Source organism: Rutidosis leptorrhynchoides, chromosome 1, assembly GCF_046630445.1.
Source record: "Rutidosis leptorrhynchoides isolate AG116_Rl617_1_P2 chromosome 1, CSIRO_AGI_Rlap_v1, whole genome shotgun sequence".
Taxonomy (NCBI): domain Eukaryota; kingdom Viridiplantae; phylum Streptophyta; class Magnoliopsida; order Asterales; family Asteraceae; genus Rutidosis; species Rutidosis leptorrhynchoides.
In genome coordinates, this window is record NC_092333.1 from 436,664,854 (window position 1) to 436,684,980 (window position 20,127).

The 20,127-nt window shown below is 35.7% G+C and overlaps 1 protein-coding gene across 7 annotated transcripts; it reads left to right on the top strand.

Annotated features, from left to right (window-relative positions):
- The first annotated feature begins 14,344 nt into the window (after nucleotides 1-14,344).
- On the top strand, nucleotides 14,345-17,779 carry LOC139872623 (uncharacterized). Of its 7 annotated transcripts, none has more exons than XM_071860537.1 (7): nucleotides 14,345-14,461; nucleotides 14,623-15,282; nucleotides 15,373-15,432; nucleotides 15,859-16,127; nucleotides 16,218-16,304; nucleotides 16,740-17,367; nucleotides 17,469-17,779. In XM_071860537.1, the coding sequence occupies exons 2-4, from the start codon at nucleotides 15,142-15,144 to the stop codon at nucleotides 15,979-15,981; spliced, it is 324 nt and encodes a 107-aa protein (XP_071716638.1). In that variant the 5' UTR covers nucleotides 14,345-14,461; nucleotides 14,623-15,141; the 3' UTR covers nucleotides 15,982-16,127; nucleotides 16,218-16,304; nucleotides 16,740-17,367; nucleotides 17,469-17,779. The 7 variants fall into 7 exon arrangements, 5 of the variants coding, with proteins under 5 accessions (XP_071716638.1, XP_071716645.1, XP_071716658.1 ...); XM_071860544.1 differs by having other exon boundaries at nucleotides 14,351-14,820; nucleotides 14,962-15,282; XR_011767123.1 differs by having other exon boundaries at nucleotides 14,351-15,282; nucleotides 16,054-16,127.
- Nucleotides 17,780-20,127: the final 2,348 nt, after the last annotated feature.

The window sequence follows — 20,127 nt, forward strand, 5'->3', positions numbered from 1 at the left end:
TTAGAAAACTCGCAATTTACGTTTTGTGACTCGTACCTTTGTCAAAATATAGTCTTAAATTATCAATAAACTATATCATTCAAAGTGTATCTTAAACTTTCAAGTGTTTTGGTCATTTACTTCTATAAATCATTGTCTCGCTATTTGTTGATATATATATATAATAACAAATCGTTTTATGACCAAGTTAATATATATTTTCAACATTCAGAAACACGTTTTAAATATACGTCGCAAGTTATTCATACAATTAATATTCCAACTTATCATATATATTCAAATAAATATTTAAACCAATAAGTTTAATGTACGGTATTAAACAATTAATACATTGTTACGTTTCCAAGTTATAGTATATATATATATATGTAGCTATATACATATAATTGTTCGTGAATCGTCAAGAACAACCGAAAGGTATTTGAATAGTTCAAAAATTTTGAGATTCAGTTTTACAGACTTTGCTTATCGTGTCGGAAATGTTAATCATACAAAGATTAAGTTTAAATTTGGTCAGAAATTTCCGGGTCATCACAAGTTGGCTCGAGGAGCAGTTCACCCGCCTTCACCGTAGGACCTTGTATTTAGATTTCATGATGTAATCTAGATATAGTTTCATGTATTTCATATGTATTGTACGAACTTATTCAGATGTATGAAACTTATTATTATTAATGAATGGAACTTTGCGTTATTTAATTCTTGCACGATGTTCCATTTACATTGCTGTACGATGATTCTGTGGTATTTGTACCTAGATGCATTATTTAATAACATGTGATGTTTTGATTCCATGTTGGTCACTATATACTGTATTACTACTACTTGCATACTGGATTTTGACTTGAGTCAAAATTTTTGTTTAGAATACCATGGCTAACGGAAGATCCACACCTACCGCCGCCCAGATTGAGGACATGATCAACGAACGGGTCGCTGCAGACCTAGCAGAAAGAAATCTCGAAGCTCCACCGCCACCGGTTATTCCACCCGTTCTAAATGGGTGTACATACAAGGAATTCCAGAGCTGCAAACCGTATAACTTCAGCGGCACCGAGGGACCAGTTGGTCTCACCAGATGGTTCGAGAAACTTGAATCAGTATTCCGAGTTAGCAACTGTTCGGAGGACAATAAGACCAAGTTTGCATCTTGCACGCTATCTGACGGCGCGCTAACGTGGTGGAACATGTTAGCTCAAGCAAAAGGTATCGATGAGGTGTATGCTACGCCATGGGAGGAATTCAAGGCGGCTATGATTGATGAGTATTGTCCGAGAACCGAAATCCAGAAGATGGAAATCGAATTTATGCAGTTAAAGGCCGTAGGGAACGACCTTAACAGTTACAATCGTAGGTTTTTGGAGTTGGCTCTTATGTGTCTGACCATGGTCACCCCCGAATTTAAACGCTTGGAGAAATACTTCTCGGGACTTCCTAAGTCCATCAAGGGTAATGTTACCTCATCTAAGCCACCGAGTGTTCCCGAAGCAATGCGCATGGCGCATACTCTCATGAATCAGATTCTTATTGATGAGCCGGAGAAGGCTAAGTTTGAGGCTGGTAGTAGCGAAAAGAGGAAATGGGACAACAACTACAACAACCACAACAACAACAACAACAACAACAACAACAACAACAACAACAACAACAACAACAACAACAACAACAACAACAACAGGGGGAGAAACTACGATCAAACCCCCGCCAAGAGGCACAACAACGGTGGAAACCCTAATCCTAACAACAACACCAACACCAACCCGAACTACAAAGGAACCTTACCTCAATGCAAACGGTGCTACAAACACCACACTGGGTATTGCAATGTTGTCCGCGAGAAGTGCCAACGGGCTGGGCATATCGGGAAAGACTGCAAGGTCACCACTTTGAATGGGAAGCCGAACACCAATGGACCTAAGAAGTGCTACGAATGTGGGCAGATGGGCCATTTCAGAAACGCGTACCCAAACAAGCGAAAAGACGGAGGGCCACCCCGAGGAAGAGCCTTCAATGTTAATGCAAGGGATGCACGCGATAACCCCGACTTGGTGACAGGTATATTCACAATCAACAATATTTTAGCTTCTGTCTTGTTTGATACTGGTGCGGATAGAAGTTATGTATGTAGACATTTTTGCGATAAGATTAATTGGTCATTAGTCCAGTTAAAAGAGAGTATGCTTGTCGAGGTCGCCAATGGAAAACTTGAAAAGGTTGACCATATTAGTCGTGGAGCTATTATCAACATAGCTGGTGCAGATTTCGAAATTGATTTGATACCTATCAAACTGGGAAGCTTTGACGTGATCGTTGGTATGGATTGGTTGAGCAAGATAAAGGCCGATATTATCTGTGGAGATAAAGCGCTTCGCATACCACAAGGAGATGGCGAACCACTGGTTATCTATGGAGAGAGATGTACCTCAAAGTTGAACCTCATTAGTTGCGTGAAAGCGCAAAAGATTATGAAGAAGGGATGTTTTGCTGTCCTAGCACATGTGAAAGCGGTAGAAACTGAGGTGAAGAGCGTGAACGACGTTCGAATTGTGAACGAATTTTCCGATGTCTTCCCAGAGGAATTGCCTGGATTACCGCCGTAGAGAGCCGTAGAGTTTCAGATTGATTTAGTGCCAGGAGCAGCACCTGTAGCTCGCGCACCTTATAGACTCGCACCTTCCGAGATGCAAGAATTACAGAGTCAACTACAAGAGCTGTTAGACCGAGGATTTATTCAACCAAGCTTCTCGCCTTGGGGCGCACCTGTGTTGTTTGTGAAGAAGAAGGATGGATCCTTCCGTATGTGTATCGACTACCATGAACTCAACAAATTGACAATCAAGAATCAGTATCCTCTTCCACGAATTGACGATCTTTTTGATCAACTATAAGGATCGAGCGTTTATTCAAATATCGATTTGCGATCCGGATATCACCAGCTGAGGGTGAAGGAAAGTGACGTGATGAAAACTGCATTCAGGACCCGTTATGGTCATTATGAATTTCTCGTGATGCCATTTGGTTTGACAAATGCACCTGCCGTGTTCATGGACCTCATGAATCGTGTCTGCAAGCCTTACTTGGACAAGTTTGTTATCGTCTTCATAGATGATATCCTCATCTACTCTAAGAGCGAATAAGAATATGAGCAACACCTCCGATTAGTGCTTGAACTCTTAAGACAAGAGCAACTTTACGCCAAATTCTCCAAGTGTGAATTTTGGTTAAAGGAAGTACAATTTTTGGGTCATGTTGTAAGCGACCAGGGTATCAAAGTTGATCCCGCCAAGATTGAAGCCATCAGCAAGTGGGAGACCCCCACTACTCCAATGCATATTCGCCAATTCCTAGGTCTCGCCGGTTATTACCGAAGATTCATCGAAGGATTTTCTCTGATTGCGCGTCCTTTGACCGCACTGACTCACAAGGGCAAGAAGTTCATTTGGGGACCCGCACACGAATCAGCATTTCAAACTTTGAAGAAGAAGTTAACCACCGCACCTATCCTATCACTTCCTGAAGGCAGTGACGACTTTGTTGTTTATTGTGATGCATCGAAGAGTGGTTTTGGTTGTGTACTGATGCAACGATCAAAGGTTATTGCCTATGTCTCCCGCCAATTGAAGATTCACGAGCGGAACTACACTACACATGATCTTGAACTTGGAGCCATTGTCTTTGCGCTTAAATTGTGGAGGCATTATTTGTATGGAACTAAGAGCACTATCTTCACCGATCACAAGAGTCTCCAGCACATCTTTGATCAGAAGCAACTGAATATGAGACAGCGTCGATGGATCGAGATGCTCAACGACTACGATTGTGAACTCCGTTATCACCCTGGCAAGGCCAATGTTGTAGCTGACGCTTTAAGCCGAAAGGAGAGAACGGCACCTCTTCGTGTTAGGGCTCTGAACATCACCATCCATTCGAACCTCAACAGCCAGATCAGAGTAGCCCAAGTTGAGGCTCTCAAGGAGGAGAATATATCTCACGAACATTTGAACATACTTGTCTCTCGATTCGAGGTTAGGGAGTCTGGACTCCGATGTTACGCCCGAAGAATTTGGGTACCTCTTTATGGAGATCTACGGAACCTTATACTTGATGAAGCACATAAATCGAGATATTCGATTCATCCTGGAGCGGGCAAAATGTACTACGATCTTAAAGAACAGTATTGGTGGCCGAATCTTAAGAAGGACGTTGCAACTTATGTTGGGAAGTGTTTGACTTGTTCGAAAGTTAAGGCCGAACATCAGAGACCTTCTGGGTTACTTCAACAGCCGGAAATCCCACAATGGAAGTGGGAAAGGATCACAATGGATTTCATTACTAAGCTGCCGAAGACGGTGGGCGGATACGATACTATTTGGGTTATTGTTGACCGCCTTACCAAATCTGCACACTTCCTAGCGATGAAGGAAACTGATACAATGGAAATACTTGCTCAGCTGTACATCAAAGTGGTTGTATCTCGTCATGGTGTACCTTTATCGATCATCTCCGATCGCGATCCCCGTTTTGCTTCCAGATTTTGGCGTTCTTTACAAGAAGCCATGGGAACGCGTCTCGATATGAGTACTGCTTATCACCCTCAGACTGACGGGCAAAGTGAGCGAACGATTCAGACCTCGGAAGACATGTTGCGTGCATGTGTCATTGATTTTGGAAAGGCTTGGGAAAGACATTTGCCACTCGCCAAATTCTCGTACAACAACAGTTATCACTCGAGCATTAATGCCGCACCTTTTGAAGCATTGTATGGCCGCAAGTGCCGATCTCCTATTTGTTGGGTCGAAGTAGGCGAAAAGCAAATCACCGGACCCGAGGTAGTCCACGAAATGACGGAGAAGATTGCTCAGATCCAAGCTAGACTTAAGACTGCCCGCGATCGTCAAAAGAGTTATGCCGATCTTAAATGTAAGGACTTTGAATTCAACGTGGGTGATCGTGTAATGTTGAAGGTTGCACCTTGGAAAGGTGTGATCCGTTTTGGAAAACGTGGAAAGTTGAACCCACGATACATTGGTCCTTTTGAAATCTTGGAACGGGTTGGACCCGTTGCTTACCGTTTGGATCTACCAGCGCGATTGAGCTCAGTTTATCCTACCTTCCATGTGTCAAACTTGAAGAAGTGTCTTGCTGCACCTGAACTTATCATACCATTGAAAGAACTTACTATTGACGACAAACTCCACTTTGTGGAAGAACCTGTTGAAATTATGGATCGTGAGATCAAAACTTTGAAACGCAACAAGATTCCGATCGTTCGAGTACGATGGAATGCCAAACGAGGAACTGAGTTTACTTGGGAGCGAGAGGATCAAATGATGCGGAAGTATCCTCACCTTTTCCCGACTCCTCCATCTACCTCAGCTTAAAATTTCGGGACGAAATTTTCTTTAACAGGTGGGTAATGTAACGACCCTGGAATTTCCAACGTTTATTTATTAATAATTATTATTATTAATACGTGTGATTAAACGAATGTATGTTATTACATTTACATGTTACCATGATTGCCCGAACTTGACTTTAATTGCCCGAAACGTCTTTGTGACACCCGAAACTTGCATGAATAATATTTCTAGATATTATTTGCATTCATGATTAGTTTTATTAATCATTTTAATTAACAAAGGTTACTTTTTAGTTACTTGGGCTTTAATTGGTTTAACTTGGTAAATACTTGAACTTGGGCCTTGTTAGTGTTAATGGACTTATGTAAGCCCACCCTACTTCTTAATGGACTTAGTTAGCCCACCAAGAACTTGTAAGTATCAAGTTAAATGGAAACTAGTTGGTTAACTTGACTTGGAATCTAGTTTGTCCATAATCCTCATGAGACTACCTCCATTAACCAACTTTAATGAACTTTACAAGCTAGTAACCAAAGAACAAACATCTCCTCCCTTTTTTTCTGCTGAAAATGCCGAAGCCCAAGGCTCCATATGGGGTGTTTTGGTTTTCATTTTCTCACTACTTCATTCTTGTAATCTCTCATTCAAACACACACTTGATTTTCTCTCAACTTTCCTCTCTTTTTCTCTTATACTTGTAAGCAACTTGGAACCTTTCTTCTTCCTTTCTTGCTTATCAAAACCGTAGCATATGCTACTTATATCATCATCATCATCTCTTGTTACTTGTTCTTGTTGTTTGGTTTCTTGTTTGTTAATTAGTTACTCACTTGTCTTTGTTGTATGTTTCTTACTTACTTAGTTTACAAGAATCAAACTACCTAGTTTATTCTTCATTTTTATCTTGTATTTACAAGAACAAACAAGAACTAAGCTTACTAGTTTATGTTCTACATATGTTGCATCAAAAGATTTAAGTTCATGGTTGTATAAAATCATACTTGTAAGTCATGGAAGTAAACTTAAAGTTTACTTTACTTAAAGATCAACTTTGGTTGAATCTTTAAAAGTATGAACAACCATGAATCTTTTTCTTGTTTATTTAGTTTAGTACCTCATTTCATGCACTTTAATTTCATGTAATTAGATTAAATGGTCAAGTACTACAAGTTAGTCTTGATCCCATTAATCTTGGACTTAAAGTTAACTTTAAAGTTCAAGAACATATAAAGGAAACTTTTTAATTATAACTTTGTATACTTATGCTTGATCTAGACTTTTGAGTCTTGGATCTTCAAGATCTAACTAAGAACTATGTTCTACATTTTAAGATCTTGATTAGCTAGTTAACTTTCAAGTTTATAGTTCAATACTTCTTTTAAAGTTCATGTATGTGTTGAATCTAAGACTTTGATGTAACTTTAGTTCATCAAACTTCATGCAACTCTTAAGTGAGTTGTGCTTCATGTCTTAGACTTGCACTAGGGTTATGATGGTCAAGACTTGGTTAAGATGATTTAGATACATCAATGAGTTGTACACTTGAAGCTATATGCATCAAGGATGAGAACCATGATGAACATCAAGCACCAAGACCACCGGAACCCTTTTAAACTTACTGTTTCTGTCCAAAAGCTACTGATCTGATGTTAATGTAACAGACCAGTAGACCTGGGCTGTTCTAACCTTGATTTTTAGATAGATCTTTTCGAGTATATAACTTTTCATATAGGACTCGTCTTAATCCGAGTTACGGTTTAGGATTTATGGCCCTCCGATCGTAACTATGTCCTTTAACGTTGTGCAGAAATTTCTGACCTACTCGCACTTAGACCGTCGCCACGGTCAAACCAAGACGAGTTTGCTTCTGTAAATTTTACCACACTTAAGGGACTCATAGACGGAGCCATTTCCACTGGTCTCACCTTAATTCAGTAAGGGTAGAGGCCGTGGTGACTGACTGAAGTCAGACTTTTGTTTTAAACTACTTTCATAAACGAAACCTACCTTACGCCTTTTGTTTAATGATGAATGATGATGACCCTTAAGACCTTAATTACATACTTTTAAACCTATTAAGAGTATTTACTGACTTAGTACTATTTGACTTAGGTTGAGGACTTCGGACCATTTACTTGCACACCTTTCCCGACTACTACTTTACCGCTACATATCATTGTGAGTTATAGCATTCCCTTTTTACTTTAAACTTATTTTGGGAACTGAGAATACATGCGGATTTTATGTTTTACATACTAGGCACGAGTACTTAAACTTATATATGTGTGGGTTATACAATGGCATAAACATTCCCTTTAGCTCGGTAACGTTTAATCATTGGTTTTTGAACTGTGAACGCGAATCTTAGATATGGATCCATAGGGTTTAACATCCCCACTCGGGCTAGTCGCGCTAGCATTTAATGAGTGTTTAATACTTCATAGACATACGCACTTGCCAAGTGTACTTTCAGGGGGTATAAACGTTAAGTTAGTTACCAAGTGCCCACGGTTAACATATACTTTATCATACTGTTTTGAAACGCTCTTTGTTGCACTGAAATCTCGTGGCCTACCTTACATACTGTTATACTTAAACTATAGCTAACCAACCTTTGTGTTGACGTTTTTAAGCATGTTTTTCACAGGTGCTTGAGGTTAGCTTCCGCTGTGTACTAGTCGTGCTGTAGACACCCGCTGCTTAGAGTTGTCATCGCATGAACTACTTTATTTTGCATTCAAACATTCGTACTTTTGAACTATGACTTGTAACGACCATTGTGGTCACATACACTTATTATTTGCTTCTACTTTGTGAAGCATGCTTTTGAAATGTAAAACATTTGATGTCAGTTATGACATCACCTTTTTATCGTGAATGCAACTTCTTTAATTACAGCATATAGTAACTTAACCTTGTAATGATCCTGTTGTTGATGATTCGTACACGATGGTTTTGTACGGGGCATCACAAGTTCTAATAGTAATATTAAGCTATAAACTTGAATGTAAACTAAATAAACAAGATCTTAAGTTGTAGAACTTAGATCTTAGTTAGATCTTAAAGATCTTAGACTAGAAAGTCTAGATCTAGTGTTCTTAAGTTAAACCCGAAGTTATGGAACTTGGATCTTTACTTTAATAAAACCATAAGTTATGAAACTTAGATTTTTATTTTATAAAATGTATATAAGCTTATAAGCTTATAAGCTTTTGTTTTAGACAAAATTGGAAGACCATAAGCTATAGAAACTTAGATCCAACATAAGTGTATGAAGTTATAACTAGAAAGTTAAACTTCCATGTTCTTGAACTTACAAAGTTTAAACTTTAGTTTCAAGAAAAATGAGATCAAGTTTAACTAGTAATAGTTGACCAATATTATACAATCATGAATTTAAAACAAAAAAATAAAGTAATCAACTAAAGTTACAAGTAACAAGTTCATGTTTATTTCATACTTAAGAAGATTCAAGCCAAAACTTAGATCTTAAGAAAATAAACCTTAAGTTTACAAAACATGAAGACAAGTAAGATCTTAAAGCTTACGAACTTTAGATCATTATAATATTTCAAGTGTAGAACCATAAGCTAATAAGCTTAGATCCTTGTTCTTGACTTCTCATCAAACAAAGTCATCAAACAAAGGATGGAAGAAGCAAGATTCATGAAGATACAAACTTGGAAGCTTGATCTTTAACAACAAACAACAAACAACAAACAAGAAGAATGATGATGCTTAGTGGCGGTTTTCAAAGGAAAAAAAGAAGAAAGAAAAAGATATATTACTTACAATTTAGAGAGAAAGTTTGGAAAAAAGAAAGTAGTGTAAGAATGGAGTGTGTGAAATGAAGTAATACTAGTATATAAGTAACAAAAAAAAAGAAAAATGAACTCCCTCCCCACCCAATTAGGCCGACGGTTTTGGAGGCTCAAAGGGGTAGTCAACTTTCACCTTTCAAGTGTGGGAGGATGGTGTATGCTAGGAAGAGTATAAAGCCAAATACATGGGAAAGGTGGTCATACATGCTTGCAACATCTTTGTCTCCTCACTAAACTAATTAATCCTTGTTTATCCTTAATAAATCACAAGCATAATGATGGGCTCACTAACTAGTCCATTAAGTAATGTAGGGTGGGCCTTGATAGTCCAAGTCCAATAATAAAGGCCCATGTATAAGTATGTAACCAATTAGTAACAAGCCCAAGTAATTAACTACTTACATTAGTTAATTAGAAATAGTTAATAACAATTAATTATGAAAGTGAATAATATTCGAAATATTATTCATGAAAAGCATGTGTCGAAAAGACGAGTCGGGACATGGAAAGTCAAATACGGTAACAAGTAAAATGTATAAGAATACATTTAGTATAACGCAAGTATTAATAATAAATATTAATAATATAAGTCGGAAAATCCAGGGTCGTTACATACGTTGTGTTAGAACATACACTATACTCGAAAATATATTTCATCCGCTAACGGTAGCGAACCGTCCGAATGAGGGCTCGTTAAGCCCAATGTGATCACATAACATAAGTTCACGTTTACACTCTGCAAGTGTAACTAATGATAATTGAATTGAGGCTTTTTGTTCTAACTCGCTGTGGAATGTTTGTTTTCATACTTGTTTTCAAAGCATAAAAGTATGATACGTATATGTTTCTCATCCCATAGTTCAAAAGTAAAAGTTGTTGAAAAGGTGGGACTATGATCTCACCTTGAGTGCACGAGTAAATAAGGTACTTCACAAGTAAACGTGTGCAAGAACAAATGCTAGTCTTGACCTAAACAAGTAGGTTGTATCAATAACGGTAAACACGATGGGTCAAAGTTGTTCAATTAGTCCTATGGCTCGTTACGACTTGATTACATATAACATGTGAATCACGTTTCCAAGTTTCATGCATGATTCAAGTGTAAAAGCATGTTAGGATGATTGCATAAGTATTTGATTAAGTTTAAACAAAAGTCGACTTTGGTTAAGTCAAAGTCAACGAAAAAGTCAACACATTCGGGTTGGGTCCCGAACTATTTTTCTGAGGTTTTTAATCATATATGAGCATGTTAGAACAAGTTACATGTTAATCGGAGGTGCGTAGCATAGTTAAAATTTAACGGTAAACGACCAACTAAATCAGAACCTGGCAGTTCATCTGGACGACGTCCAGATTGGCTGGACGGTGTCCAGATGTGAAGGCCTGGACGGCGTCCAAGAATCTGGACGGCGTCCAGATTAGTGCACAGGTCCTGATGCTGAAATTACACAAGTGCACGAAACAAACTTCAAACTATCACAATTTATGATCCGCAAACGAATCAAAACATGTATCTTATACCGTTGGAAAGGTATTTTGACGAGGAAAACAACTAGACACATTTCATCAATCAATTCACATTTTCAACAACCAAAACCGCATTAAATGCTCACCATTTATTACATTCAAGTTCATTAAATGCATTTCTTGATTCGGTGATCCAATTTACATATATGATATGCCGTTTCGAAGGTAATTAAACACACATTGCAACTAAACACTTATCAATAACATTGTCAAGCATTTAATGCATCAAAAGTTCATAATTAAGTCTATCAAACCCTAACCAAAATCACAAAATCAATAATCATGTTAATGAAGCATTCTTGATCAACCTACACATCAAAATGAAGCTAGTGATGCTAGTAACACATTTAATACATGCACTTTTAACATCTAACAACATTTAAGCAACCAAATCACAAGATCAAACACACCAATTTCAAGTTTATGCTAGTTACACTAAAACAACAAGATCAAGCATACAAATCGTATATTCATGTTAGACTTGAGCCATAGACACTAATTAACACTTTTAGAAGTTAAAATTATCAAAAACACAAAATCTAGTGTTTTTAGAAAGTTACCCAAATGCAATGAGATTGGTATGGATTCGAAGAGGAAGTTGCAAGGATTCCAAATATGTAATTTGTTTTGATGAACACTTGCTAGATCGGATTTAGATGATGATTCTTTGATTGAGTGTGTTGAGAGAAAATGTGGAAGTATTAGAGAAAGAGGAGGATGAATGAATGGAGGAGGAAGGGTTTGACTCTTGACCTAGTCAAATCTTTGCTCAAATGACAACATTAGTCCCTCGACTTAGGAAACGGTTACGTGAATTACCTAAACGAAATATTTTAAAACGCGTATTAACGGAAGATGTTATAATTATATAACGGACTTTAAAATAACATAACGGAAGGTAAACGGAAAAAGGCGGGATGTTACATGTGATACGATGAGGGACAATGAGTTAACTTGGTAGGGTAACTGAGTTGCAGCCATGGCACCTCATGTACTCTTGGATGAGAACAAATTTCAAAAAACATATCTGAGACAACTACACTTAACCTATTTCCTTCATCGAATCGGTTTATCTTAAATCTTTTGTATGGCTGTTGTAGTCGCTATGACTGTCTTCGTCAAATTAGGGTTCGAGTTATCTATTTCATCATTTTCTTGATTTGTTGCCGCTGACATAAATTGTTACGTTTCGAGTTTTCTATTTCACCCTTTGCAGTCGCTATGCATGATGAACGACAATTTATTTTACCGGATTTCTAAATTGACAAAGTAAGACTTTTTCCATGCCTTTGATTCAGGGATTTGTTTTTACATCTTCTTTTAAATTTCGAAACATAGATCGTATTATTGTTAGGGTTGTTCATTTGTGGTAATTTTTTTAACTTACTGTTTCGCTGTGTGCATTGTACATCATATTTTGCTTATCTTCCTTGATGTTACTGCTATATGATTGTAATTTGTTTTTTTTAATATTCTGTTTTTGGTGCAGTCGTATATATTACACCATAATTTGTCTCCTTTCATGTTAAACAGTTTAGATGTTACTGTTATAGTATAGTTTATTGTCTATTGTAGTTAAAAGGGCATACGTACTTGAACTTAACTTAGATGATGATTTTGAGCAAAAGAATGAAATTGCTAAGGCTCTTGAGGAAGAACTTGAAAAGGTAAAATAATATTTGTTCTACTATTAATAGTTGTGTTGGTTTTAGATATGTTAATTGTCGGCACAAGATATATTTTGTTGATCTTTCTTGCAGGTTATGTCTGCATAGGGATACGAGATTGTTCAGACATGGATCGTTAAGATAGAACTAGATAAGCATGTTATGAGAGCAATGAATTAGATCAATTCTGGTAAATCGTTGACCATACATATATTGCACATCATTTATTTAATTTAATTTCTTTTGGTTAGAAGGCAAATATTGATCCCTACTTCTTAAAAATAGAACTCCTGGCCTTAGAAGTGATAATCTAACCAACTTATATGGAAATGGGTCAAGTTTGGTTGTATTTTGTCGCTAACAAGCAAAATGGTTACACAATAAATTACGTATACAACTTCGAAATGGTAATATGCGTTAATAGTCACGAATAATTTGAACTCAAAATCAAATATTTTTGTCAACTGCGAAGTTCAGTTTTGAAAAAGTAATATTATAAGATGTAATATTCAATAAGTTATTATGAATATTGGTGCTTTTGTGTGTGCATTCCTTGAAGTTTTACTAACACTACTAAAGTTTTGGTTTGATCTTTAGGCAAGTATAATGGTTTTTGAATTTCAAAAATTTCTTTATATTTAAGAGCAATTAGAAGCTTAATGATGCATCAGTGGGCCAAAAGAAGTTTTTTCTGTTAGTATATGAATCATTTTATTCACCTGTTATTCGACATGTATTACTACAAAATCACAACTTTATGCTATATATTATCTTATACTAGTTCTTGATTTAAATTAGCTCAGCGGAATGGACAAAAAATGATGTTGGTTGATCGCAATGATCTGTTGCGTAAATCAACTGAATGTTAGGCAACACATCAAAGCATTGCAATTTCAAAACAAGAAAAGCCTTTTGGATGGGTTAAAGCAGGTACCGTTCCAAATACCGACAATTTTCAGCTGCTAATTTCCATCTGTTAGTTTGCTCAATTTTATTGATGTTCTACTTAAATAGCATATGTTTTATCTATTGTAATGTATCACTCTCATATCTATTTGTGTAACTCAATATTCAAATGGATAGGTTAAATTAGCTATCCATTTCAATAGATTATTCTTCAAGGTTTAATTTTACATTCATTTTCAGGCTCCAGATTAATAGTCTTGTGAGTTTCACCTTATCTTAACAATTTGTTCAATGACTGCAAACTGGATACGTTGCACTGAAGGATAGTCGATTTAATGCTTCGCTTGATGTATGTTGATAACTTTGATGCAGATCGACACTTCTGGGAGTTGTAGATTAGGTTTTCAAAAGTTAGTATAGTGGAACAACTACTTTATCTACACTAGCGATTCGAAACAGTGTATGTAATATATGAATATGACAATGGTATGCTATATAAAAAACAAAATGTGATCGCGCAGCGGAGCGCGCTAACCACTTGTATATTCTAATTGTGATACTTCATGTCACAAACCCATTGGCCCAACACCCCACTTATCACTGTAGAAACCGAATTACATTCGGGTTGACCCCCAACCCGGCCCGACCAAGTACGGTAGCACTGCAATGTAGCTTTTTTTTTTTTTTTTTAAGCTTTCCCTTATATTTTTCTTCTCCCGCGGCGAAGCGCGGTCTAAAAAAACTAGTTCTTATATATAATAAGAAAACACTTTTGATATAATTTAGATTTAAAAATAATTACTTAAAAAAATAATAGCCATTAGATTAGGTAATTTAGGATTAATCTTGGCCATTGAAAATAAGTTGATGTCATATAGGATTTTAGGCAGAGCAGTTAATCATCTTAATTACTTCCCTACCCTTACAAAAAGAAAACCGCTCCACCAAATTCGGAAACACGTCGCCTATGCCGCCTGATATCTATGTTTTCTCACCCGCCCTATTTACACTCACGATCTTCATCTCCTTTGAACCATCCATCATTCATCTCCTCCTCCTCCTCCTCCTCCTCCTCCTCCTGTAACCCCATATGCCGCAACCACCGCTTCCGCCTGCACCTTCGTCTCCGTCGGAACGATCGTAATCTTCTCCGCCTATAAACCTCTCCATCGTAAACCAGGTATGAAATAATTGTTGTATGATCTAAAAATTAATTTCTGTTTGATTTGTTTGTTCCTTTCACTACAGATTTAGTTTAAAAATTGATTGATTATTAATCACTAACATGATTACGAAAGTTGAAGATTACTCAGCATGTATGTATTCGTGTTCCTTTTTAAGCCCGTTGCAATTAGGGTTCGCACAATTCGAATCCAATCCCGTAGATAAGATGCTAAGCGGATATGCAATTGGGGCTCGCACAATTCCACTCTTCTCTAAATTAGCTTATACCAGAAACCACGAAGACATGGCCAACTACAAGCGGTGATTAAAAAAAATATGAACCCTAATTTCTTTTCTTTTAAGCATTCTTCAGCGGTAATGAAATTTTCACATTTTATTGTTATTTACAGTTATGCTATTTATTCATACATGTTTGTTACAATTAGAGATTTGTGACATCCTAATACATATTTATAATTAATTTTTATATTAATATACGTAACTATATGATTGCAGATGCTGAGAAAGTGAAAAAAAATTGTTTTGTTTCAATAACCTTGCGTTGTGATGCCAAAAACAGTTCAGCCACAATGGTAAGTGAAAAAATTTGATCAGCCTCAATCGATGTTTCTTCTAAATGAGTAGTCACAATGGTAAGTGTAACTACGAGTACCTGTTTAGTGATGAGCGACTCAAATGGGTTTTATAAGCGGGCGAAACGGGTTGGGTCACAGGGCGTCTATTAGTTATCAGAATGAAAATGTGGTTACTCCTACCTGTGAAAGATTCGTGATTTGTAACGAGGATAATGTGCGGTTGGTAGGTGCTTCTAACAATGTGGGTACATATGCGCGCTCTTTTATTGTTGCTGTCTTTAATGATTAAATTTTTTTGTTTGTTGTTAGTGTTTAACGAAAATTTTTGCAGATGTCGTTTCTTCAACATTTGTTTCTCCAAGTTCGACGAACCCTCACATTATCAGTGAAGGTAATGTACTGATTGTATACGACATTGTATGTTGAGAAATTCAGTAACATAATTGCAAGTGATCGATCTGTTGCTAGAGTACTTTATCTCATGTTACTCTGCCATATTTTTTTCCGAAATCGGTATCTAATGTTTGTCTGGAATTATAGACTTTTTGTCATATGAATCATGAATGTACATTGTTGTTTCTTTAATGTTACATCCGGAATCATGGTTTTTATTTAATGATTTGGAGTCTGAAACAGTCATTGCTTCAGAGATGCTTGAACATAGATTGATTTCAAATAGTTAACAAATTAGGGTTTTTGAAAAATGTCTGATGTGTTTGGTAAGATACACCAACTCTTTGATGGTAATGGTTTTGTTTCTTGAAGATGTACCGTTTATTTTAATCTTAGATGTTATTTATGTTGGTTAATTGGCCAGAGTTTGGAAGATAAATCCTCAAAATCAAGAGACGTGTACAACTTAACGATGGTTGTAAATGGGCTGCAGACGACTGCTCAGTTCATTTTTCTATGCGTTTCTCCTTTAATTGATATTATTTAAAATGTTTTGGATTTGATTGAAGGTATAGTTGTATTTTGGGGTGGTGATTATTGTATTACTTATCTTTGTCAGTTCTATAGTTAATCATTTCAATCTCATGGGAGTGAAGATGGGATGTAAAACAGTTTAGATACCATGGGAAAGTGGTAAGCTTTATATCCAAATGTAGAACAGTTTAGATATAGAATCAACTATTTCGATAGTAATAAAATTCAATCTTTCTTCATTGTTAACAGTAAGGTGAAACGCTCCAGACGTGCTTTTATATGAAGAAAAACGTGCAATGTTATTGTGAACTGCATTGGCTTTAATGGAGCTATACGGTATATTAAGATTCTATAACATCATAATTAGATGCTTCAGTTTTGACTCATTCTCTTATAATGGGTCGATTTGAGTTGTAACTTTTTTCAAATGGGTCAAACAAGAAAACATAGCTAACAGGGGACTGGGTAAAATAGGACAAACATGTTAAAAGGCTGCTAATGTCTATATAATGTTTACAAGCTCCAAAACTCATTTTAGTGAAAGCATCATGGTTATTATTGTAATATTTTTGTTGTATGTATTTTAAAGTCAACAAAAGGCACCCCTGACCCGGTAAATTTCAGAAATTTTAGAAAGATTTCTTTCCATGGAGACAATAGCCTCACCATCCAAAGATGACGGTCTTTATATTCTCTACAACAATTTTTCATTGCTTTTTTGTTTCTTGGTTTACAAAGTATCATCTTGTTTTAAGTCTAATTCTGTTTCAGTATTTGAAGATTTCTTTTCATGGAGACAATAGCCTCACCAGCCAACGATGACGGTCTCGAGGCAAGTTCATCTTTATCTTCTCCACAACCATTTTTCATTTTTTTTTTTTTTCTTGGTTTACAAAAGTATCATCTTCTTTTAAGTCTAATTCTTCTTCAGTATTTGAAGAATCTTCAAAAACAACTGTACATGGCTGTTGAATTTTTGAATTAACTATTAGAAAAGTCGACAAAAAAATTGTGAGTAATTGGTTGAAAAATGTAGCGACTGATCTGAAATTAATTTTTTTTAGTAGTTCATTCTCATACATATGGTGCTCCATATTTAATTAATAAGTTATGTTTCTTGTGATTTTATTATTTGCTTCATTTTGCTTGACTGAATAGCATCAACAAGTAAATCATGTATCTTTAGTTTTAGGTGATGTAATTTCACGAGAAGCCTGATGCTGTTGCTGTGATATGTTGGACGCATTTGATGAATTTATCAGATAAACTGTAACTTAAGTTAGTGTTGCACAATTGGCGAAAATCAGATATAAATAGGATTCCTATATGTCACTGGAAATGACTTCTCAACATTCTACGCTCCTATGGTTCGTGATGGACGTATGGACAATTTCTACTGGTGCAATTCAGCTTTTCTACTTTATATACTCCGTATTATATATTCAGATTTTGTATTATCTATTTTTGCAAGTTTTCTTAGAAGTGTTGTTTGTGGAGCAGGGTGCCTAACATTGACGATATCATAAATATGGTTACCAAAATATTAGAGAAAGATGGCTTATCAAAGAATGTTGTTATAAGCGTTTTCAAAACATCGCCTAGTCAAGGTAAGTGCATAGCACAATCGTTTGACTTCTAAGAATTATGAAAACGAAAAAAGTTTTGATAGGTCCATTGGGTGAATTGGATATGTTCTTTGCTAAGCCAGATATGTAACATTATGTTGTATAGTTATTTGCTAGAAGTAACATGTCCTTGAACTCTTCATTCAATGAATACAGGAGCATTACATAGATTTCATTATAATTAAGTATCCATTTTCTTATTAGTCTCTGTTGGTGAATTAGATAGATTTTGTTAGTTTATTTGTGTAATAAGATTAATTAAAATTGGGATTTATGTATATGTTTGTGTGTATAAATTTAGAGAAAGGACCCAATGTGAATAACTTAATTACCATTACCATATTACTTATTAGACAAAACTTATGAATAGTATCAAGTGATATTTTCGTCTTTTCACTTTTTTTTTCCCTTCTTTCTTTCGAGTAACACCACAAAAGCCCCCACACTTTGTTCAAAAATTAAAATCGGCCCCCAACATAGGGGTTTAAAGCGTCAAATCAAAATTTTCATAAAACATCTTAAATAAACTCCACTAAAAGATTCAACAGGTCATATCTTCTCGCTCGCAACGAGTTAAATTTTTCCGACACCATCCTTAAACTCAAAATAATTTTATGAACACAATGTCACTAACTATACGCAGAAGGGACACTTTTAAAAAAACGTTAAATATTTAGGGTACTTTTCATATATGTTGATTTTTCACTTGCAGGCTCCGTAACTAAACACAATAAAATACATTAAAAATCGAACCTCCGCCGCAAAGCGAGGGTTCGAAAACTAGTTTGAACATAATTTTTATAATCTATCTTCTATCTTCTATTATATATAATAAGAAAACTTAAAATACATCATCTAATGCTCTAACTTTTAATCATAACCATTCATTCTTTAGAATTCAATAAATCTTAACCATTAAAAAAGACACCTCATCTTTATGACCTCATAATGCTATATTTTTAGAGTTAACAGACTAAAATGCCCTTGTAGTTAAAAAAAGCACGGGAAGGATTAACAAAATTAGGGGTTCCATTTTGAACATCAGTTACCAAAATCCAAATCCAGAGGCAACCATTCCCAAAATCCTCTCACCCTCTCAAAGCAATATCATGATCGTGAAAATTTTGGTGTAATCAGACTTCAACATCTATATTCAGGTGAGTTATTACCGATCATGAAGACCAGCCGCTATAACTATTGTCCGGCGAATGGTGAAGACTAGCCGCTATACACGAACCCTAATAATGTATTTGAAATCAGGTAATCAATTCATATTAGAAATGTTATTTGATCGATGATTACTTTGCTTTCGAATCACGTAATCTAATTACAAACGAAATTGTGAGGGTCAATAATTGATGGTTATGATAATCATGTTAATGGTAAAAATTACTATTATGATTAAAGGGTAGATAATGGCTATTACAAATCTGTGCTTCATATGTGTTTTTTACTTATACAAATATCATACTATATTATGATAAATATTGAACTTCAAAGGTAATCTCACTGTCAGTTTCATTGTAGTTTCATTGTAATTGTTTTTTTCATATGAGTTTCTTCTAGAAAAGTTATTTATCGATTTTTGCATTGGATTCTACATTTAGTATAAACGTTATTTGCACTTTCTTTCTATCAGGGTTAATAAATTAGTTTGGGTTGTGTACACCTCAAATTTGATCTTTGTTTTGAGAATTGGTAGTTATTTTATTTTATTATTTATTTACTAATAACTGTTTTAAAATTTCCTATCTACTTGTGAACTAAATATTTGTGTTCATTCTTTGTTAATTATTATCTTCATATTGAACTGTGTTCCTGTATAGTTGTAGCACTATTGATGAAATAATTGTGGGTTGCTGCAGAGGATTTTGAGCATAAATGATAATGACTGCAGAATCGTGAAAAAACGGTATTATGTTATGTTTTTTGTTGATTGAATGAGTCATAATTGGATATGTTAATCTAATTTTGTGTATTGATTAAAATTGGATATGTTTTTAAGGTAAGTATTCTATTTCTTTATACTATTAAAACAAGTTGTTCGTTGGAGGTGGCTAGCTGGGTGGGTCAAAGGGTTTGACTTAGTGGCGTGTAATAAACTTGGTCATAATGCGTAGTACTGTTAGAATCGATTATTATATATAGTACTGGTTGCACTGAGCAATAAGTAGTACCGGTTGAAATGGGTCATTTAACACTTCAAAAGTTAGAGAAAAGATAAATTCACGTGGTAATCCCAGCCCATCAAGAAGTGAAATGAAAAAGAATTTGAAGGCAAAAGGTGGCAACTTAGATATAGAACCTTTTGGTCTCATCTCACAACTTACTCCCGAAGACGATGAGTCGGATGGTTTTACTGAAGTTATATTCAAGACAAAGCTCCCTTAAGTAGTTAAGTAGTTGGCAAGTTGATAATTCCAAGCAAGCACATCGTTGAAATGAAGAATTATGACGAGTTCATAAGCGGAATCAACATGCATGTATGGTGAACCTCCTACTACTCCAAATAAAAAACTAAATGAAGGTGGCTA

Bases quoted from the DNA above. Each gene is read 5' to 3' on its own strand.
- LOC139872623 (XM_071860537.1), top strand. From the start codon at position 15,142: ATGGGTTTTATAAGCGGGCGAAACGGGTTGGGTCACAGGGCGTCTATT. The intron at 15,283-15,372 runs GTGGGTACATAT...AAATTTTTGCAG, and splicing joins TGGTAGGTGCTTCTAACAAT to ATGTCGTTTCTTCAACATTT. The intron at 15,433-15,858 runs GTAATGTACTGA...TTAATTGGCCAG, and splicing joins CCCTCACATTATCAGTGAAG to AGTTTGGAAGATAAATCCTC.